General features: G+C 40.1%; 2 protein-coding genes across 2 annotated transcripts; both read left to right on the top strand.

Moving 5' to 3' along the window:
* On the top strand, positions 1-8,062 carry isy1 (ISY1 splicing factor homolog). Its single transcript, XM_061218615.1, has 11 exons — positions 1-389; positions 1,176-1,198; positions 1,460-1,511; positions 1,655-1,720; positions 1,930-1,972; positions 2,062-2,174; positions 2,525-2,642; positions 2,925-3,047; positions 6,417-6,538; positions 6,962-7,051; positions 7,157-8,062. Exons 1-11 carry the CDS (start codon positions 387-389, stop codon positions 7,262-7,264), a joined length of 861 nt encoding a protein of 286 aa, XP_061074599.1. The 5' UTR covers positions 1-386; the 3' UTR covers positions 7,265-8,062.
* Positions 8,063-9,577: 1,515 nt separating this feature from the next.
* Positions 9,578-22,505, top strand: zgc:77375 (uncharacterized protein LOC402927 homolog). The gene is made up of 8 exons (XM_061218914.1): positions 9,578-9,813; positions 12,386-12,589; positions 13,748-13,860; positions 15,894-15,987; positions 18,862-18,895; positions 19,682-19,856; positions 20,287-20,475; positions 20,682-22,505. Exons 1-8 carry the CDS (start codon positions 9,700-9,702, stop codon positions 21,076-21,078), a joined length of 1,320 nt encoding a protein of 439 aa, XP_061074898.1. The 5' UTR covers positions 9,578-9,699; the 3' UTR covers positions 21,079-22,505.
* The last annotated feature ends 1,014 nt before the right edge of the window (positions 22,506-23,519 follow it).

The raw sequence follows: 23,519 nt of genomic DNA, 5'->3' as shown, positions 1-23,519 counted from the left end.
AAATGGCTGGCGTGTAGACGAGCTCGCTTTGTTGTAGCTAACGTTAGCTAGCTAGGATATTTCTGAACTAGCTAGTCTAGTTAACTGTTAACACAATCCCCCCAAAAATGAATATGAAAATTGGATATACGCTACCATTGTATTTTTATTTTTTCACCGCGTAACACTTTACACGGAATGCGAGATAATTACATAAAAAAACAGGTAATCTGTTTTGTTATCTAGCTTGCTAGACCTCACGTGAATACGACAACCTTCGACCCATTCAACTTTGAACTTTCACACGGGTCGACTACTTCCTGTTTATTAACGGCGCGCATGTTCTACGTTGAGCCGAGTGGACTGAAGACCAACTCACATTGTGGTCCACGTATTAATCTGCAAACATGGTATGTACAAAATGTTGAATTTAAATCACCGTGTCACAATTGTGTCAACCAGCGACAATACATTAATAATAAATTAACAGTAGCTACATGCATAATACATGTACAGTAACTTCGTTATCATCCGAGCTAGGCTATGTTTCTAAGTCGTTAGCTAGCTAACGTTAGCTACGATCAGAGTTATTTCACAAGTGTTTTCTGTTAAAACGTTAGGTTTTGAACTTTTTCTGATTGACAGACGGATGACAATACAATTGGCTAATTCACTGAAAACACCCGTTATCGAACTCGTATTTTCAGTATTGGCTAGCTTGCACACTGAAAGTTGCTATCTATGACAGGATAGCACCCTCTAGAAATGTAACGTTTTACACAACGCGAGAACGACTGACATTGGAAATTACTACACATTTTCCATATATTTAAGTAAACTAAACGTCATGTCTTGTCAGTTTCTTGAAATAATTAATAATTAATATAATAATAATTAATAAATTTAAAAATCTTTTTTAACTCAACATGCCTGCCAGGTAAATTATTTTGGCCAAATCTGAGAGAGTAACAAATACTTCAATTTGCAAGAATGTAGAATTACCTTTGCCTTTTCTTTGGATACACTAAATATATAAAATCATATTTCTATTGCCACTGATGATCTAATGGTTAGAGCATCATTTTTATAAGCCTGCCAAATGACATTATTTGTTGCTTTTATGTTCTCAAACAGTAGTACATTGTCTCTCAGATGTTATCAATGTTGAAATATTTTTTCACCCATTTTCTAAATAGGCTCGAAATGCAGAGAAGGCCATGTAAGTATATATTTGTAAATATTGTAGTTTGGATTAATTAATTTGGGTAAAATGTTCAGACTGAAATGTAATGTTCAATCTTTCAATTGTTAAATGCTTGATTTGAATGTGTCCAGTGGGATGCAGAATGATTCTTAAAGCAAGTAAATAACTCGGACTGGGATAAATATATATATATTCCAATGATTTCTTGGTGATGTTGCCTCACTTTTTAAGTGGCAGTGAGTTTAGTAATTTCTTTAAAAAATTTTTTTAAAACAGGACGGCCTTGGCGAGATTCCGACAAGCCCAGCTGGAGGAGGGAAAAGTCAAGGTGAGACTGATTCCTAAATGCTGATCACTACTTGATCTCACTCAGCATTGAATCTGAAACTAGAAAACTACAGATGATGATGATGATGATTATTATTATTATGGATGCTGTATTAGACTTGCTAAGTCACATGTTTGTTTTAGGAAAGGAGACCATTTCTTGCATCCGAGTGCAGCGAGTTGCCAAAAGCAGAGAAGTGGAGGCGACAGGTATGGAAACTTATATATATTGTATGTCTTTGCTTCATGTACTGTATAGTAATAATAATGGGCTTGTTGCTTGTTAATTACCTTTTGACCATACGAGGGCGCTTGGGCTCTTCCTGTAAGGAGCTTAGTGCAAGATGCTAAAGTATGCTGGAAACAAAGGCTTTTCAGTGTGTTTGTATTTTAAATTCGGTTTTCTGTCTGACTTTTAGATCATCAGTGAGATTTCCAAGAAGGTTGCTCAAATTCAAAATGGTGAGTTTTCTCCTCTCAATGTTGTTCAGCCCAAACCTTTGGAAAACTGCAGATCCAATTTTTAATCAATGTGCTTTTTCCACTCACAGCTGGTTTGGGTGAATTTAAGATCAGAGATTTGAATGATGAAATCAACAAGTTGCTTCGAGAAAAGGGACACTGGGAGGTTCGGATCAAGGAGCTGGGTGGACCTGACTATGGGGTAAGAAGTATCAAAACATCTATGTGTGTGCTAATTAAAATGACAGTGTAATTGTTTTTTTGTACTTAAATTAGCCTGTTTGTAAGATTAACCAATTTGGCCTTTCGATGCTCTGTGAACAATGGTAATAATTTCCATTTAAAATCATTGGTAATAAACAGATTTGCTTAGCTGACAACATTGCAAGTGTGTACAACAGGGCTTTTATTGCAGGCTAAATTAATAGCCAAAGATGCATTTTAATACATTGGCCTTCGACCTGTACTTTAGACATTTAAATGAGCAGAGTATGATTCTGTGTTAAGAGAATATGAAGAGAAACCCGTAGCATTTTTCTCCTGCATGTCTAGAGGGTTGGACCAAAAATGTTGGACCATGAGGGGAAAGAGGTGCCAGGAAACCGAGGGTATAAATATTTTGGCGCCGCAAAGGACCTGCCCGGAGTGAGAGAGCTATTTGAGAAAGAGCGTAAGTTTAAGCTCGAGGTGGCCACATTTTCGTGGTTGGTTGACCTCTTGAAGAACTTGCGCTTACAGTGTGTGGTTAATGGATTATAATTCGCCCTCTCATTCAAACCTCTGACTAAGCACACCTTTGAGATAGCCATCACAAGACAGACTCCCATTTCATATGGGAATATTCATAAATTCTAGTTGAGCATCATACTTTACTTCATTTTAACTAGGTGACTTTCACAGGATAAAATACGAACTTTTCTTACTGTGCATTGCTTACATGTGTCTGCTATAGCAATCCCTCCTCCAAGAAAGAGCAGGGCTGAGCTCATGAAGGACATTGATGCAGAGTACTACGGCTACAGAGACGAGGACGATGGGGTCCTGGTACCTCTGGAGCAGGAATATGAGAAACACGGTACATTACTTTACATTACTTCTAAATATATCTAAGGATCTGAAGATCACCAGACCTGAATAAAAATGAGACTGGTTTGTCCAGTCTCTGGTGAAAGAGGTTATTGTACAAGCTGTGAAAGAAAAGAGGTTGTTGTTCAAGCCCTGTCATTTGTGCAGCCTGCATACCAGCTGCTTAGACGCTACCGCTTGAATGAGGAAGAAACGAGAGATCATGAGATACACGTTTGAAATAATTACCTGCACATGACACGGTGCTGAGGGGGTTAGCCCTGCGGAACGTAACTGCACTCATTCATGGCCTGTCCTCGGATGTGTGCGGTATAGTCTTGCCCTTTCATGCTGATAGCGTGCGCTCTCCCTGAGGCACATGCTTCCCATTTGTCCAAATACATTTGGCTCATTTTCACCCGGCCAAAGAAGGGTAATGCATCTCATATGATGCAACTGTGTCCCTGCCACAGCCCATGCGCTGCAATTATTGGTCTGCTGGGTCGCCGGAGTCACATGCTGGGGCGCGCGTTCACCACGCCATCATTGGCACAAAAAAAAGATTTATAGACCGAATGAAACATTCTGAACAAATCGCCATTTGCTATAATACATTAAATACACAACTTGGTACAACTAAACATAAATTAGAGCAACTGCCGGGATTAGTAGTCTACAGTTTAAAACTCTATGTTCCATAGCTAATGCTTCAGGACAGGTTGGTAGGTTTGCAGCAGCCGTTGGAAGTCATTTTGGAAACAAATCCCTCATTTAAAATGCAAGTAGCCAAGACTACTTGACGTAGATTCACCGTGTTCCGAGCATTGCAACTTTCATGACGAAAAATAAGATATTACTCCCAGATCAGCTTTGGTTTTTGTGTGTGTGTAAAATCTTAATTCCTTCCTTCTGTTTTAATACCTTGGTATGAGTCACATACGCAATCCGTTTCTGCATACAGTGCCAGTGTTGTGGGGAAACTTAGTAATGAGAGACTATGAACTGGGCAGGCTTATACGGCTTAACCAAATAAGCCTGTGCAAAACTTTAGTAGGCCTAGTGCTTCAGGTTCTGTTCGAACGCTGTGAATAGGTGAGCAAACACCGTCTTCCGAACACAGAGAAGGTGTGTAGTTATTTATCTCTATGGCGTAATTATTGGTCCAGTTCACTAAATCAAAGTAAGTGTTTTAGTGTCTGGGATAGTCAATAAGCAACCAGAATCATAAACCACATTCCTCAGGAGAAAAACTAGTATTGAACTGTCGTTAACTTCAGGTGGAAGTGGGCACTTCCCCGTGTTCTTTTCAGAACACAGTGAGTCTTATAACTAAGCTAATGTTAAATACCCCGCCCCCACGAGAGGTTGATTTACAGTTCCTGCGCACACCCCTGCTCACATGGGTGTGAAAATAATAGGGGAGAGCCCTGTCCTCTGATGCAGTCACGTCTTTTTAGTACTTTAGTGGGTTTATGGAACCGTTTGGCCAAACCTGGCCACTAAAGTTTTGAGACCGACTGTGTTGCAAGGATGCCAGAATTCTCTAGAGATTTGAAAGTTTTTTTTCAATGTCATACCCCTTATTCTATTCTGCTTTTATTCTTAAAGGTACAATAGGTTGGATTTTTGTATAAAAGCATTGTTACAAGACCATTTTAAATCCCTTCCTGTCATTGAAAAAGGCTCGCTGACACATGGACTCACCCTTTACTTGTGTCTATAGTCCTTGAATTCGGGTTTCAAAATACGCAATTCACAGGCCGGCAATCTGTACCAAAACATCTATAGCTGTACAATAATCTCATTGGTTGAAAATTGGCGTTTCAACTTCAGCGCGTTCACAGAGAAGGGATGGGACAAATAGTGTGGTTTGAGCGTATTTGTTGCTGCAATTCCTCTCTTGAACGTTAGAAGTCCAAAATTACCTATTGTACCTTTAAGTGTATGAAGGTTAACATACTGTTGTAATTTATTATGTTATAATTTATTATATGTAATTTTGGTTGGTTTCTGATACCATATTTTTTTGGCAAGCAAGACTGTTCAGCATTAAATGTGATTTTCAGTGAGTAGGGTCACCATTATTTTCCAAAGCAGTGCATTTCAGTCTTGCCTCAGCATGAGGTCAGTAGAGCCTTCTTTAATCAATGTTTCCACACTGTCGCATGCTACATCGGGTGTGTTTATTATAACTTATTTCTATATGTTCAGTCTTGTTGTACGTTTCATGTATTGTGATTTCTCTATTCTCAAACCACTGGATAATTTCAATTAGTATTTTTCATGTTCCGCAATTAATGTGCCCCTAAATATGTGCCAGCACAGCAGGATTCTGTGGGATGTCCATCTCCTGGTCCAAAAATGTTGAGTAAAAATGGAAGTACCTGGAACGTTACAACACCACAAAATAGCAACTACCCCATCTTGTTTTGCCAGGATTACGTGGGAATTGTTTGTGCACGTGTCACAACTTTCTGCTTGAACAATGCCTGAATTCTTCCCATGACTTTGGGACGCATACTTCTGCCTAGGCTGTTTTGCACAGAGGATGATGACATGCTTCTTGAGAAATGCATATAAATTGGGGTTATCCAGGTTCCTTGTGGAATGCTCTCAAAAATGCGTCCGTCAAATTGTGGATGAGCTATAACTGGCTTTAAGAGCTCTTGTGCCCTGCTGACCAATGATTCCCCCTTGCATGCAACAAGACTGTTTTTTTTTTTTGTTGTTGTTTTGTTTTCAATTATAAATGTCTACATATCGTTTTTTGTGTGGAGATAAATTGAAGAGTATCTGTTGATGTGCAGTGTACCAAGTGGATACTGGTGCACTCAGTCACTCAGACTTTTTGTTTGACATTCTGTCCATGTCCATGTTTACTTTCCTTCTTCTCTGTGTTTAGGGAAAACAAATAGATTTTATGATGGCCACAATTAACTACTAATTTCAGAATTAGTCTGGTGCTAATATAGTACCAATGGGGACCCCACAAGGATCTAAATTCTTATGCAAGTTTAAATTCATGTTGATCACGTGCTGCAGAAAGTCAGTGGGCTCAGTTCAATGGGTGTGACATGGTATATTATTTTGAATCTTTAAAAACAAGTTTGTTTCATAAGTGTTTATTATAACCTGCCTTATGACATCCTAAATCTACTGTAACTAGCCAGGGAGCTCGTTTATTGTACCTATTGTTACTTATAGTTGTATGGCTAACTACAAGATAACTTGTTAACTAACATAGCTAGTTGGTTTGTCATTCCCACAGAATTATGACATACATTTTAGTTTTTTTACACTTTGTTTTCTACTACATTGAAGTTTAGTGGCCTTATGTGTGTGTGTGTGTGTGTGTGTGTGTGTTTATAAACCCCCCCAGTCATAGTAGAGGCTGTTGAGAAATGGAAAGCTGAGAAAGAGGCGCGGCTGGCTGGTGAAGGAGGGGGAGAGAAAGAAGAGGAGGAGGAGGAGGAATACATCTATGCTGTCCAGGATGAAGAGGTAACCTCTCGCCCAGGGTTTGGCAACCATGGTCCTGGAGAGCTGCAGGGTGTGCTGGCTTCTGTTATTACCCAGCACTTAATAGATCAATGAAAGTGGTTTATTGCAGTTAACTCGCCTCATCCTGTTTAAGGTAAAAACAAAAACCAGCACGCCCTGCAGCTGTCCAGCACCAGGTTTGCCGACCCCTGTTCTAACCTTCAGTTATTACAGCAAGAGGCCACAAAGATGTATCCGTTTTTTGGGGGGGGTTATTTTTGTCCTTGTCTGTGAGCACTGTACCTTTGAACCTATTACCCTGTTGCAGACAAGTGCTTTTACTGTTGTTGCATTCCTAGAAGTTGGTATGACTGAAAGGTTTCTTGCCTCACCTTTAGTTTGATAACCTGGTGGCGAGTCTAATGACTTATTCTGGGCTTACAGCAGTCTGACGAAGAGATGAGAGACGCCGCGGAGGGAGGGGAAGGAGCCCAGACCTTCATCGCCCATGTGCCTGTGCCGTCACAGAAAGAGGTGGGAAACTCCTCCTGTCAATAGCACATATGTGCTTTTGATGTGACGCATGTTTTCTATGTGGAAAGTGGAAAGTATGATATTTACATGTTGCTTCTTTTTTAGATCGAAGAAGCCCTGGTCAGAAGGAAAAAGATGGAGCTGTTGCAGAAATATGCCAGCGAGACTCTAATGGCTCAGAGTGAAGAAGCCAAAACACTGCTGGGGCTGTAAGCAGGAGCGGGCGGCTGTAGAGGAGCAGGCGGCTGCTCGGGGTTTCAACAAGTTTTTTCTGAAAAGGCGTCCTCCAAAAGAATGAAGTGGCATACGTTTGCTTTTGCAACAAGCAAAACAAAATGAGATTCTGGCTTCTTTTGGTTCAAAGTCACGGTGTCCTTCCTCATTGGCATTCATCGTCTCACGTTTGCCAAAGTGGTGATATGTCTGTACATAGCCTTTTTTAAATGTGTTATTCTACTTTGTTCAGTAAACTATTTTCTAAAAAAAAAGAAAGAAAAAAAAAAAAATTATTTGCTCATTTGTTTTGTTAAATGCCGATGCTTGGTATCATTTCATCACATTTTACTGTAAATATACAATTCTATTAATTTGGTATTCATTTCATCTGGATCAGGGGGTCTGTAATCCTGGCCCTGGTGAGCCGCAGGCTGATGCTGATTTTTGTTGTTACTTTGTTGTTTGCTGTTACACTTAATTACTTGATTTGAGCACTCACTAAAGCTGGTCACTTAGGTCTGATTTGGGTGCTGATTTTAAAGTGAAAGCAAAAACCAGCAGAGCGTCTAGCTCTCCAGGACCAGGGCTGCAGACCCCCGGTCTAGAAGGTTAGACATTGCCAGTGTGTCCCCATTCTAAACAAATGCTATGAGCTATGTCTTCAATTGAAATCTTGAAATTAGAAATGATTGGGAGCAGCTTGGTCCATGTGACCAGTCTAGTTGTGAGCAGAATAAAAGAGAAACTAGTGTCACATTTTCACCATCTGCACTAAATCTAATCTTGTAATTGAAATGACTGCATTTGTTCTTTCCTGTTGATAGTATATACACATATATACAATCAGCTAATCTTTAGCATCTTCCTTAACATCAGCTATGCTTGCTGCTCCCATTTGTGAGTCATTTAGAAACTGGGCATCTTGCCCTTTTAGGATCTGAATCAGTCTACAGTGGTTACGGTGTTAAGCCGTTCATTGTGGGTGTGTAATTCAGGTTTCAACGCGTTTCATCAAGCAGCTGGTGCTGGGAAGCTTCTAAAATTATTGACGTTGGCTGGTGTGTTGAGTGTTTGTTCTTTCTGGTTGACTGCAGTGTGCTAGCAATTGGGAAGATCATATCCAATATATACGGGGGGTAGGGTAGGGGGTAGGGGGGATGAGGTCACACAATGAGTGGCTGTTTTAAAATAATAGCACTTTAAAAGACCAAGAAAGCAACTGACTTATCAGGGAATGAGTGTGTAATGAACACTGGCTGAATTGAGGCTTGCACACTGAGGCATAGCGATTGTTTTCTGTTACCCATTACACTTGCATGAGTGCAGCATGATTTGCCCATTGTAAATGGACTGTTGGCTGACAGTTGGCTGTTGTGCAGGTAGAGTGAGGTTTCTCTACCTGTACTGTACAGCAGCTAATTACTGTTTCACATGGGTAGAATTAAGGACAGTCCAAGTAACATTTTGTCAGATGTATTTTTGCTCTTAGAAGTGTATATTGGTCTTTTAATTATTGTCTTCTCTAATAACTAAAATACAATATTGATTCTGGAGGAGTCACACCAACATCAGATTAGGAGAATACCCTCACCAACCTGCTGCCTTAAAGCATTTACCTGCCTTTTTATTCGACAAAACTGCCAATGGTCAACTTTTCAAAGAAGGTCCGTGGAACAGGCAGTGAGTTGCATTTTGGTTTGCTTTATCATCTTGGCCTGGCGATTAATCATTTCATGAGCTAGTAAAAATTAGTGAATGTCTGTGCCCAGGTGAAAATGAAATGGTAACGGGATGGCATATCCACATGAATTTTCTGCCATTTGGTCATGGTTCTAAGGCCACAGCATGGCATGAAACTAACAGAGAAAACGTTCACAATTAATACATCATCAAGCCAGAAATACAGCTACAAGAACCAAAACCAAGCCCAGAATATGTCAGGTCATGTTTGGCCCTTTGTCTGTTTTAATTTAGAATTTGATCAACATCTACTGGCTCTAGGCTAGTATAAGCTTATTATGAATGATAGAAATTGCGAGTTTGTTCCTTTTTATGCCACACATCTTCCGATCGTGGCCCTTGGTCTTCTGGGGGGGGGAAATCGTCGACAAATGTATTGTTCCAGCTCTCAAGACTTAAGGTTTTAGAATGGAAAGTAGGCTATCATTTTAAATGTTATTGGCTGAATAACGACTTAAACGACATTCATGTGAGACGTTAAAGTCGAAGCGTTTGGATTATTTGCGGAGACTGCATGTCTTTCACGACAGCTTCCCCTGCAATATGATGGCCCTCCTCTTCTGTCGTCACTTCGCCTTCCCCTGAAAAGATATATGGAGGAATTGGATCGGGGGGCACAACAAACAGCAGTGCTTAGCCAGCTGCTAACATTCGAAGCGATCATCCCTGATAGCCACTGATACATAAGGGAAATGAATATTTTAGCACCTTTTTACCGGGCTCTCAGCCCTGTGTGTACAAGGCAACTTGGCCGAAGAACTCGGCTGTCAGGGTGCGGAATGTGCGGAGCGGCTTCTGATCGCAAGGTATGGGGTCGAATTCAGTCCCGGGTGTTCTACATGAACAACCTACTCCGTGAATTCCGTCACTGTTTAAGATGTTATGCGATGTTCTATTTTGTTTATGTTCATAGTTGTAGACAATGTTTCAGTTGATTATCCGAAACAGTTAATGTGGCTTTGTATAGATCAGGCAGTTATTCTGACACGATGCTTTCGAATCGTCGGTTGAACTTTTCATTTTGGCGACCTAATGTTCCATTCATTTGCTCCACCTCCAAGTGTTTTTCAGTGTTTTCAAATTAAACAAAATGTAGCGGGATGAATATTTCCAAATTACGAAGAGGCCTGATTGTTTTAACTAGTCTTTGTCTCTTTCTTTCAATATTCATGCTGAAAACAAATGGCATACAGGATTTTGAACTATTAAACACCGACTTTTGCGGATTGATTGTTTGTTGCCAGCTCAACTGACGTTAACGTGGATGTTGTGCCTGTTATGTGAGGCATGAGGATTGTGTACTCATTAAACCGAAGTATGCTCATATTGTGGTAAGCTGGATTTCAGAACGTAAAACATGTTTTATATTTTATTAAAGCGTTTTTAAAATGCCGTATAAAAAGCATACTGATGTTTCGTTTTCGTGATGTGAGGTGCCGGATTCGACCATTTCCCCCTGTTTGCTCAACGGAATATGGGGGTCTCGATGAACACATTAGACGTAGCCTACATTTTGTGGGTCTACTCCGTTGGTTTTCCTGCTTCTGATATTAGTAGTTATGGCGGCGAAATTGTAAGGTTTTCAATATTGAATGAAACCCTTTTAATGTTAAATTCTAGGATCTTGACCACGGTTGGCGTTATTGTTTAGTGTATGTTTATTTTCGAAATGGCTTTAAAAGGGTTTTTAAAGGGTAGGTGTTGATGTGTTGGGATATCAGGCTATATCATACATATATTTTATATTGCTATATACCATTTATTTTGCCTATATAATGTAGGTATTGATACACATGCACATCACAGTGGATAAATACTCAATTAATTACCATTTTCTTGTATGTGCCTTGGTGTGACCAAGGTCTAGCCTATGTCACACCAAGGCACAGATCACAGGTAAGAGTTAGCTATGTATGATAAGGAATAATGTTACTAAATATGTTGTGAATTGTTTTACGACACTGCATACCATATGTTGCAGGTAGGGGATAACTGTTCTGTTTAATTTGCTTACCAGTAAATATTCAGGCTGCAATAATGTAAAATGCTCTTGTTCATGGTTCAGGTGGGGTGGTGGTGTGTGTTAAAACAATCCCATCGCAAAAATCCCCAGTGAGATCTGTAACCAGGTCAGAATGTGTTTTGTATCGCACGTGGACTGGAAAGTGTATGCACATTAATGCATTTGCCTGGGTCAGGGGGCCTCTGTTGAGAAAAGCAAGGCTTCCCCTGAAGGGAAATGCACAGATGTTTGTGCTTACAGATTGGAAGAAATCAATGTAATCCCTGAGCATCAGAGAAAGGAAATGCATGGTGCTTAGACAGTTGTCGCAATGTTGGAAGGGCAGGGACAAATGTCCATGAGAGGGCAGGAATGATGTCATGCTCTACTTTCATTCAATCCAAACCCTGTCAACCTTATTTTCCTTATTTTATTTTATATCACAGCCTCCTTGATAATGCACTCCATGTGAAAGTATATCTCCTCTTGTGTAAATGTGTCATGCTGTGTCATTTATCAATTGTTAGCACGCCTAATCTTTGTGTGTTGCATCATTGCAAAGAGGCCTTGGTGTACTACTGATCGGATATTTGGCAAATACATTTACTGTACGGTTCCTTGTATCCATTTCTGCAACTTGTGAAAATTGCTATTTTATTCCTTGCTAATTCTAATTAAGTAGCACAGTGCACATTTACGCAAGGTGATGAGTTCAATGTCATTCAATCCTGTATGTATCAACATATGCACATTGTTTTACAGGATGAACAAGTTACAATGCAATATACATTAGACATTCTAATCTCAATGAGATTATGCCTCGATGCATGTATAAAGTAAATCGTCCATGCTTCTCTGGTTCTGTGAATCTTGGCAAAAACATTTAAAATACATTAAGACCGAGTGAAGTGATTAAACAGGTGTACTGTAACAGCAATAATAGTTCATTTCATTTTAAATGCATTCCTATTTTGTGTGGTAATTTGTAACTGGATTTACTGGTAGGCTGAGTTACTGGAATAAACACGTAGGTAGATTTTAATGAGGTAGCATTAGCGATAGGGCAACACCATACCTTGTATGTCTCCTATTATCTAAATAGTCAAATTGGGTCATGTGTGGAAGGGACACATTTCCATATGACAGCTCAGTCATAATTTCCTTTCATAGAGTTTGATAGGAGTGCATGTATGAAAAACAAAATGATAATATAGCGCACAATGATCTTGGTTAATTAGAATTAGATTTAAAAAAACACCTTTGTTCCCAAGTCATGTGTTTGAATGTGATACCTCAGTGACGGGCCAGGTTTGTTTAAGTGTAAAAGTGGCAAAACCCTGCTTAAGTTTTGAATGGCTGATCTCTTTGTTGTTCAGGTCCAGCCAGGCTTTGGCCTCCTGTTTGATATCGACGGTGTTCTCGTCAGGGGAAGGACACCGATCCCTGCTGCAAAGAAGGCCTTTCAGAAACTGGTCAACACCCAGGGACAGTTTGTGGTGCCCGTCGTGTTTGTTACAAATGCTGGGAATGTTCTCCGCCAGACTAAGGCAGATCAGTTGTCTCATCTCCTGGGAGTGCCTGTGAGTGTGTTTTTAATCGTCTCCCAGAAAGCACCTCATTTTACCTCTCTGGAAGTATGCACCATAGGTTTTATTCTACCCTGTGCACCAGGCATGTTACTTAGGGCCTTACTTCTAAAAAATATTTGTCCTTTTGCATGCAGTTAGAGCATATTAATGGTATGAATATGTGTCAGAAAGATACTAGCTTTTTTTAAATTGTAGCAAGTGGAGATTTATTGATTTGCAGTTAGTTACAGCAAGAGATGTTGTACCGTAATGTGTGTATTGCACTGATGATTATCATTTTACTGGACAGTAGTTTTAGTATATGCCTTGCAGCAAGGAGGTCCTGGGTTCGAATCCGGCCGGGGCCTCTCTGTGTGGAGTTTGCATGTTTTCCCCGTGTTTGTGTGGGTTTCCTCCGGGTATTCCGGTTTCCTCCCACAGTCCAAAGACATGCGGATTAGGCTGATTGGAGAGTCTAAATTGCCCGTAGGTATGAGTGTGTGAGTGAATGGTGTGTATTCCTGCCTTTCGCCCAATGTATGCTGGGATAGGCTCCAGCCCCCCTGCGACCCTGTTCAGGATAAGCTGGTTAAGATAATGGATGGATGGATAGTTTTGGTATATAATATTGGGTGTAAGTGACTTCAAATTGATTGCTTTTAAAGATTTAAAAAAATGTCCGAAGCTCCCCCATTGTTATCTTAAAATTAAATGGACACTTGGTCCAACACTACTTACCTATAAGATATAAATAACCAGTCAGTACAATAATAACATGCATTCACGTATCAACATGAATAAATCTTACTCCTACATTTTCTTACAGAGATGTACTGCTATAGTCAAGAAGGAGCCTGTCATTCCATCGTATGGAAGCATTGTGTTTCAGGACCAATATATTCCATTCAATTCCAAGTGTTTTTTTGAAAGGCACTGTTACAACGATGCCTTACAGGACACGGGACATGGTGAAATTGGGAAAGAATCAGGCTGAAACCTCAAACAAGAAAAAACATCCCTGGAGAGTAGAAATATTGGGAGGAATCCAGCTATAGAAAGGGACCCCATCCTCAGCTGTTCAGGATTAGGTCACTCTGGTCACAAATCCTCTCTGAAAACTTGAGTTGAAAATGAGTTGACAGCATCTTACCATTGATTTGTTTTTGGCAGATTTCTCAGGACCAGGTCATGATGTCGCACAGCCCTCTAAGGATGTTCAAAAAGTTCCAGGAGAAGTGTGTGCTGGTATCAGGACAGGGCCCAGTGTTGGACATTGCCAAGAAGTATCCTTCCATGTGATTCTCACTGTCACCATCCCACTCGTTTAATTTTGGCTTTTTAAAATAATCTTGTTGCAATTAATGAATTGATGAATGATAAGCATTTTATAGTGCCATTCATCCCTCTCAGTGATGTCAAGGTACTTTACATTAGCAAGATAACTTTCCTCAGCCACCATATGTTGACATGCAGTGGGGTGCAAATATTTGGGCACCCTTGGTTTAAATGTCTGTTACAATTAATCTGTACGTGAGGGAAAGCAAACCTGAACTGTAAATGTTACAAGTTAAACATGAGACATGAGACCTGCATGAGACCTGCAAATTTTGAAGCAAGATTGCTTGTTACATTTTTTACCGTTTATAAATGATGAGAAAAGGAAAAGAGCCCTGTGCATTATTCTTTGTTACTTTTTAAAACATACCGTGTAACATTTAGAGGTCAGGTCGATTCAAGGCTTTTTGACCAGGGGTACCCACATTTTTGCATATGACTATATTGACTCCTGGGTGATTCATGGCAGCCATTTTGTATCAGAACAACATGTTGTCAAATTGGGGTAGGATTAGATAGTCAGACCGGACATTTTTTTATCAGGACACTGGGGAATACTCTTATTCTTTGAGAGAAATGCAATTATCGAACTTCGTGCCCTCCATAACGTTTGGGACAAAGACCCATCATTTATTTATTTGCCTCTACTCCACAATTTGACTTTTGTAATGGAAGAAAAATCACATGTGGTTAAAGTGCACATTGTCAGATTTTAATAAAGGGCATTTTAATACATTATGGTTTCTCCATGTACAAATTACAGCAGTGTTTATACATACGCCCCCCCCTCCATTTGAGGGCATCATAATGTTTGGGACACATCAATTTTATGTAAATGACATAGTCTTGCTTAGTATTTTGTTGCATATCATTTGCATGTAATGACTGATTGATTGAAGTCTGGAATTGCAGGGTGTCTTCTCTGGTGATGCCCTGTCAGGCCTCTATTGCAGCCATCTTTCGTTCATGCTTTTTCAGGGGCTACTCCCCTCAGGTTTTCTCTTCAGCATATGAAAGGCATGTTCAATTGGGTCTGTCAGACATGTTTTTCTGTCATAATCTGTGGAGGTCTTCCATGGCCTGCCAGTCCCTTTGCAATTAGTAAGCTCACCAGTGCTGTCTTCTTAATTATATTCCAAACAATGGATTTAGGTAAGGCTGTTGGCTCTAACCATTTTATTCGTATTTCTCAGTCTCATAATGGCATAATTTCATTGGCACAATCATTGGTCCTGATGTTGATAACCAGAAATAATAGTTTCAAAAGGTGATTGAAAGACTAGGTACTGAGAGCTCTCTTACCTGCATTAAGGAGGGAATTAAACACACTTGAGCGATTACAAACACCTATGAAGCCATGCGTCTCAAACATTCTGGTGCCATGGTGAAATCAAATCTTTAATAAAATCTGAGAATGTGCACTGTCACCATGTGTTAATTGTTTGATTCCAAATCTAAAATTGTGGCAAGTCAAGACATAATGGGTCTTTGTCCCAAACATTATGGAGAGCATTGTAGTTGAGGCTAGCAGGTCTCACAGGACTTTTGGTTTCTTTGACCTTGTTCCTGGAAAATGTGTCAAGATGACAAGCAGACCACATGTCTGCTTTTGCCATATGTGCTGCTATTGTGTAACTCTGGTTCCTCTTCTGTTGAGTGGATTAAACTGCTTGCTGGGAGAGTCAAAATGACAGAATCAGCAACCACAGCAGCACAAGCTAATGAGGTGTTATGCAATATGCCACTGTATTGCCCAATGGTGTAACATCTTGGATTATGCTACTATAAACAAAGACTTCCTTTGTCCTGTCCAGCTATAAATAGGATTACAGTACTGAGATGAATTAAAATAATTAACTGTGATGTGTTCTCTTTCAATTTATTTAGTAATTCTTTCTGATATTTCTGACTTATGGAAGCCAATTATTTGTAAAATCATGACCGTAAATTCCAAGTATTGGTCCTTCATCTACATCTCCAGTTTAGGCTTTATGAAAGTGGTCAGCATTGACATGCTCCGGGAAGCCTTTCCACTGCTGGACATGGTGGACCACAACAGACGCCCCAAACTTCCAGTGAGTTCAGAGCTCACAGTGTGTCTCAATAGAATGTCTGTTAGTTTCAAGCACTGCATAGTATTCAAGGTGTGTTGAGTGAAAGCGAGCAGTTCCACTATTTGCCTAGTGTTTTTGCAGACTTTGTGCTGTAGATTAAATGTTAAATGGATAAAATTGCCATTTTGCCCATCAATGTACACTCAATAACCCATAATGACAAACATTATTATTATTATTATTTTTTATATGTCATGACAAGTATTCTTGTGCTGTGGCACTCCAAACTGCAGTAGAGGTACATCCTGTTTGCTTGAATTAACCTTGATATGTGTCAAGAACTGGACTCTGCCTATGGCAAATATAATTGATTGGACATAGTTTAGAAAGGCACACACCTGTGCATATACGGTCCCACCATTCACATTCAATGTCAGGACCAAAACCAACCATGAAGTTTAAGGAACTCTATGTACACCTCCACAATAAGGCGAGGCATAGATAAGGGCAAGGGTATAAAACCATTTCTAAAGCTTTGAGTGTTCCCAGGAGCACAGTGACATCAATAATTGTGAAATGGAAGAAGTTTGGAACCACCAGGACTCTTCCTAGAGTTTGCCGTCTGGCCAAACTGAGTAACCGGGCAAGAAGGGTCTTGGTCAGGGAGGTGACCAAGAACCCAACGGTCACTCTAATGGAGCTTTGGAATTCCTCTGCAAGAGATGGGAGAACCTGCCGGAAGGACAACCATCTCAGCAGCACTCCTGCAATCAGGCTTTTATGGTAGAGTGGCTAGACGGAAACCACTCTTCAGTGAATGGCATTATAACAGCCCTCTTGGACTCTTGAGAGCATGAGGATTGAACTCCAAGCACTATGGCGAACACCACGCACTACTTCTCACCTGGCTAATACCATCCCTACGGTGAAGCATGGTGGTAGCAATGTCATGCTATGGGGGTGCTTCTCAGCGGCAGGGATAGAGAGACTGGCCAGAATTCAGGGAAGGAAGAATGGGGCCAAATGCAGAGAGTTCCTTGAAGAAAAACTGCTCCAGAGTGCATGCCACCTCAGACTGGGGTGACGATTCATCTTTCAGACAAGACAATGACCAGAAGCATACATCCAAGAGAATGCTGGAATGGCTTCGGGACAAGTCTCTGACTGTCCTTGAGTGGCCCAGTCAGACCCCAGACTTTAACCCCATAGAACATCTGTGGAGAGACCTGAAGATGGCAGTTCACAGATGCTTCCCATCTAATCTGATGGAGCTTGAGAGGATCTTCTTACGTTTTTGTTTCTAAAAACATGTCACTTGTCACTTTGTCATTCTGGGATATTGAGTGTAGATTTATGGGCAAAAATGGCATTTTATCCATTAAAAACTAATTAAGTGTGCAAACGACACAATTAAGTGTGAAGTGAAGGGGTCTTAATACCTTCTAAAGCCACTATTTCTATTTCAAGTAAACCATGGCTTTGGAATAAGTTTGCATTTTCTTAGAGCATTGGGGGCGACATGGCTCAGGCATTAAGAACAGTCGTCTGGCAGTCGGAGGGTTGCCGGTTCGATCCCCCGCCTGGGCTGTGTCGAAGTGTCCCTGAGCAAGACACCTAACCCCCAAATGCTCCTGACGAGCTGGTCGGCGCCTTGCATGGCAGCCAGTCGCCGTTGGTGTGAGTGTGTGTATGAATGGGTGAATGAGAAGCATCAATTGTACAGCGCTTTGGATAAAGGCGCTATATAAATGCCAACCATTTACCTTTTACCATTAAGAGGCTTTTGGTTTTGGCCAGTTTGCATACACGCAGTAAGGTCAGGGTTTGTATTGTGGGGGGGATAGGGAGATTTGACCACCCCCCACTAACTTAACATAAGCCCCATGAATCATTAGAACTGAGGGGGGAGGGGGGGTTCTGATGCTACAATGTTACACTTTCAATGTAGACAGTCATTGTAACACAGTTCAGTCATACTTGTCCCATGGAGTCTATGCTCACCACAATGTGTTATTTTTAATGAATATGTACCCCAAATAACTTTTTATGGTCCACAAAGCCCCACTACTACAGCCCAAGAGCTATGGAATAATTCAAACCAGTAACACCACCATTTTGTTTGAGGAATTGATTGTGTCCCAGGCATTGCAATGGAATGCTATGGACAGAAGTTAATATGCTATAGAAACTGGGCCATTTGCCCTCCCTATGGACTTCGTATGACTGTTTTTCCATGGATAATCAAGTCAATTCAGTATAATGCAGAAAACAAATGGGATTATACCTGTTTCTCATACTGTCTGTGATTGGGAATTTAGATGCTGGGTTGACAGAGGTGTACAGAAGGACTACATTTATAGTGATGACTATAATATAGTATAGTATTGCACTTTAACTTTATAACCTTATCAAAGCTAGTAGCAATTAAGGAATCTGTTTCCAATTAAATCTCCCACCTGATGGGTAACACCTGTTTTAGAAGAACAAAATCTTAAAATATAGTAAAATGTATTTTATTTTATACTATTCTGAAATAACCCCAACCTCTTATTCCCAGATCACAACCTAAGGTTTCTACCTGTGGTTTCTGTGTTAGTTGCAACAGATAGGATAGATACTGCATTATAACTCTCTAGAAGTTATGTTTATAGTGAATTTTAACCTAATTTCAGTGTTTGTTTTATAAAAGAATACATTGTGTTTTATAAAAGTCTCACAATTTTACTTGGATATTTTCCAAAAGGATAATTGTGCATATTAGTTTATTGTTTTGGAGGCGCATATAAATGTCACATTGCATTAATGGCAACTATTACCTGGGCATTGTTGCCACAAGTGAATTTATTTTATTTAAAAAATGTAAAACTAATTCCCTTTTTTCCATTTCTTGTTCAGTCTTCCTCCATTGCTAATCTTCCCAAGGTTGAAGGTAAGTGCCTTGGAAATACAGAAATACTTGGAAAACAAATCTGACCCAAACCAAGTACTTTTATAGAAACAATAGTTCTGAATGTCTACTCTTGGTCTTAGCCTTGGGTTTTGCCTGTGAAGACTGCATTTGTGTTAGAAAAGATAAACCAACATGAAGACCAGAAGGCTATATCATGTGAAAAAGCAAGCCATTTTGAAGCTTAGAAAATCGGGTTAAGGGCCTTGCTCAAGGGCCTAATGGCTGTGCAGATCTTATTGTGGCTACACCGGGGATCGAACCACCGACCTTGTGTGTCCCAGTCATGTACCTTAACCACTACACTTCAAGCCGCCCTATCTTTACATTTGGCTTCAGTTTTTTAATATTTGTGAACATAATGGTTATAGTGACATGTTATGGGGCGACATGGCTCAGGCCGTAAGAGCAGTCGTCTGGCAGTCGGAGGGTTGCCGGTTCGATCCCCCCACCCGGGCTGTGTCGAAGTGTCCCTGAGCAAGACACCTAACCCCCAAATGCTCCTGACGAGCTGGTCGGGGCCTTGCATAGCAGCCAAACGACGTCGGTGTGTGAGTGTGTGTATGAATGGGTGAATGGAGAAGCATCAATTGTACAGCGCTTTGGATAAAGGCGCTATATAAATGCCTGCCATTTATAGCTGCACAACGATTTTAATTAGCAAATTGTTATGTTTGTATGTGATTGGTTTTATTCACTTAATTTGGTGAATATGACTGTTATTGTATTCACTGGCCTCATACTCTTTTGGTGTTTTTTTTATTTTAGCTGTTATTCTCTTTGGGGAGCCAATTCGATGGGAGACGAACTTGCAGCTTATCATCGACATCCTCCTGACCAATGGGAACCTGAGCAGTGTTCATCAGAACCAGAAGTTCCCGCACCTTCCCCTGCTGGCCTGCAACATGGACCTCATGTGGATGGCAGAGGCACAGTCTCCACGGTAATGGCCCTCACTGTGTCCACAGATGTGCTGCATTGTCTTCATAATCCATTTTGAGCTCAAGGTATTCATTTGTTACATTGTAGATAATTCACGGCAGTATCACCTCCACTCTGGAAGCTACTAATGAAATAAGAGAGGAGCCTTGCATTTAATAAATATTACTTTATTCACAGGGAATAAAAAATCAGCGAATACAAATACCAGTTCTGTTATCCTGCTTTGATAAGTATTATATTGTATTATTTGAATTCCCAATGAAACAAATGAAAAAACATACTAGACTCACCTCATTGTAGCAAGGCATTTAGGCATGGCAGTGAATTGGTTGTTTGAGAAGTTTGAGATTGAGTCCAGAGGTGTCATTTTACGTAGATCATGTGAAATTCAGGTTACCTGATTTGCTTTGGGAACTTGACTTTGAATGTAGATTTGGTCATGGAACCTTCCTGGTCTGTCTGGAGAACATCTATAAGAAGATAACAGGAAAGGACCTGAAGTACGAGGCTCTAATGGGGAAGCCTAGTGAGCTGACCTACCACTATGCTGAGTACCTGATCAGAGAGCAGGCTGCACAGAGGGGCTGGAGGACCCCCATCACATCCCTGTATGCTATTGGGTAAGATTAGGTCCACTTTCCTCTCAAATATGTACATGTATTTTCCCCATAACAGTGTTTGACAGTCAAAAACTATTCAGTTGTGTCAAAAATGATGGGAGTGTCCTTTTCTGTCATACGCTTCATTTTTGCATATTCAAGGGCAGTCTGCTTGCTTTATTTTATGTGTTAATCTTGAACTTCTTATGTCTCTTGACTTCAATCAGGGACAACCTCATGACCGACATCTATGGTGCTAACATGTACAACCGCTACCTCGAGGAGAGGAGTGCTAGGAAGAGCTCCAAGGCCGTGGCTAAGGTGGCAGCTGGCAACCGGTCCTCTGCCACGCTGCCCCAGGAGGACGACATGGACAATGCCTGGGAGAGCGAGCTGGCACCCCCCTCTGCCACCTCCTGCAAATCCATCTTGGTCTGCACTGGTGTTTACAACCCCCGCACTGAGGTGCCGCCAGATGCCAACCAGGCCATCAAAGAGACTGTGTTCCATGGGCACCGCGACTTCCGCTTTGACCCCGCACTAGTGGAACCAGGTCACATCGTGCAGGATGTGGACGCAGCCGTGGAACTCATCTTCCAGCAAGAGAACTTTTTGATCCAATAATGCTTTTGGAGGAGGCCATTCGAATCCTCTTCAGATTAAGGTGTGAAATAATTTTAGACCATCACCAAGTCAGCAGTAAAGTGCCAATACACAAGACAATGTATGTGCACATTCATCCAGATGGATGATTTTTAAATTATGCAACAACCCCAGAGTATCCAGAAGGAATATCTAGACCTATGATTTCAGGGCATTGAAGCAGCTCCTTAAAGTTCATCTGGAACTTTCTGAAGATGTACTAAAAATCTGTGGTGCAGTTTTAATGGGCTGGAAATCCCACTCTCCACAAAAGGCTTCAGCTCCATCCTCAGCAAGTATGTTCTGTGTCAAGCGCATAGAAGTTGAGCACATGAACACCTTGCACTACGTGATTCTGTGATATCCTCCATCAGGTCCAAAAATGTAAGATAGAGTATTGAAGGCAAGAATATATTAATGACAATGTGTTCTAATGTTCAATTGTAATTAATAGTACATATTTTACTGTAACTTCTTACATTAATGGTTCACATTAACTTTACCAGTACATGGTATGATGATACTTTTTACATTTTATTAATTCGTTTTTATTTCCAATGTTTGTTGAATTTATGGAGCCAAACTCTGTAATTACTGCTCTGTAATGTTTGAAATATTGTTTTTAATGTCATTTTGAGCCAGTTATTTCAGATTCTGTGAGAAATTTGTTACAGTAATAACTAGTGGAAGAGGTCAACACGCCAAACAACAATCTGACAATCTGAAATAACCTATCCTTTTATTTTTTAAATGGATATTTTTCTTCCATATAGCAGAGAATGAGGAAACTGTAGTGACTGGTAATATTTTCTGTGCAATTGTCTTTTTATACATGTGTTCAATGTTGTGATATCATGAAACAATATCCGGAGGGGCAAGTCCAATACTGACTAAAACCACAGATGGTGAAACCTTGGGAATGGTGACAAAAAGTGTTATTGTTGACCTAGCTGTTGACGCTTATAGAACTGAACTGGGTACGTTAAATTTACATGCATTTTTTGTGCAATTATTCTGTTTATCGGACAGTTGGTTTTGTGTTCCCACAATACAATGACATGCTGTGTACAAATTCAGTATTGTTTTATCTCTTAAAATGTACAAAGTGACATGGTATTTGCCACTTCATCAGCTGGTTTTACATTGTCAATGCACAAATGGGAATACTCACTCCAACTCATGCACATATTGTAGATTCTGTAATTATTTTGGTTCATTCTATTCTGTAGAGATTACATGTAGTAAAATCACTTTGTCTGTGAGACTGATGGTGCATATGCAAAATTAGATTATAACATTAAGAAATTACATGCATTATTTATTTTTATTAACATTTGAGAAGTATGCTAGAAAGTATTTTTAAATTGAAATGTTCTGTTATTAAAAAAAAGTACTGCCTCAGACTTGAATGTTATTTGTTGAACTGGTCATTTGTCCTATTTGGAATGGCTCGATGGTGTCCTTTAGCTGCACACTGACATTGGGGGAGCTCTGGTCAAGGATTATGGATGGACTGGATTTTTACTGGTTCGTTAAATTTTACAAGTTAGATTTTGCCCATTCTTATTAGACATTTCTAGATGCATGAGAAACAAAGGAAGAGATGCAGGGTGTAGAAAAGATGAGAAAACAAGCTTTGATATTTGTATCTACCTTTCCCATCCTCTGCAGTTGGCTTAGCTTGAACAGGAAGTCAAAGACATTGAATTGGTCCTGTGCAATATCCGAACTAACCAATGTAGGTCAAAGTTTCCTGTGTGTCATATTAAAGAACGTTGATAATACAAACCTCAGCGCCCTCTACTGTTGAAAGATGATGAAATGGAGTTTGAGTCAGATATTGTTCAGTGAATGAGTTTATACCACACATTTGTCTGCTTTTAGGACATTTACCCGAGTCCTGGGGCTTCGTTAATAGAATGTGTTTAGATTATATACTAAATTTGATCTTGAGCTCAAATATAATGTATAATGTATATGACTACTTACTGACATACAATATTCATATGCATTTGTACATCTGAGCATATTTTATCTATAAATTGCAAATCGCTATAATTGTATGCACAAGAGCAATCCTAATTTCTCCGCTGTGTGAATGCCTTCAGTTAGCTCCATATGGCTACTGTCACCATACCTTTTCCTAACAACTTGCTGAACAATTATGTGGCAAAAGCTACAACTGAGAATAGCAGGAAAGCTAGAAAGAAATGCAGCTGACTAGTCACAAAGGATAGTTTGCATGGTCTCTAGACTCTAGACCATCAAGTTATTTTTTTAAATCACACGTGATTTCATTGTGCATACAATGTATAATTTAATATGTGTGTCAAAATGTTTTAAAATGAGTGCATGCTCATTGCAAAGTGTTGTGTGGAAATGTCATATGAGCCGTGTTCATGTAAGGGATATTTGGTTTCCTT

The sequence above is a fragment of the Conger conger genome, chromosome 14, assembly GCF_963514075.1.
Source record: "Conger conger chromosome 14, fConCon1.1, whole genome shotgun sequence".
Taxonomy (NCBI): domain Eukaryota; kingdom Metazoa; phylum Chordata; class Actinopteri; order Anguilliformes; family Congridae; genus Conger; species Conger conger.
This window is presented reverse-complemented; position numbering and strand designations above follow the sequence as displayed.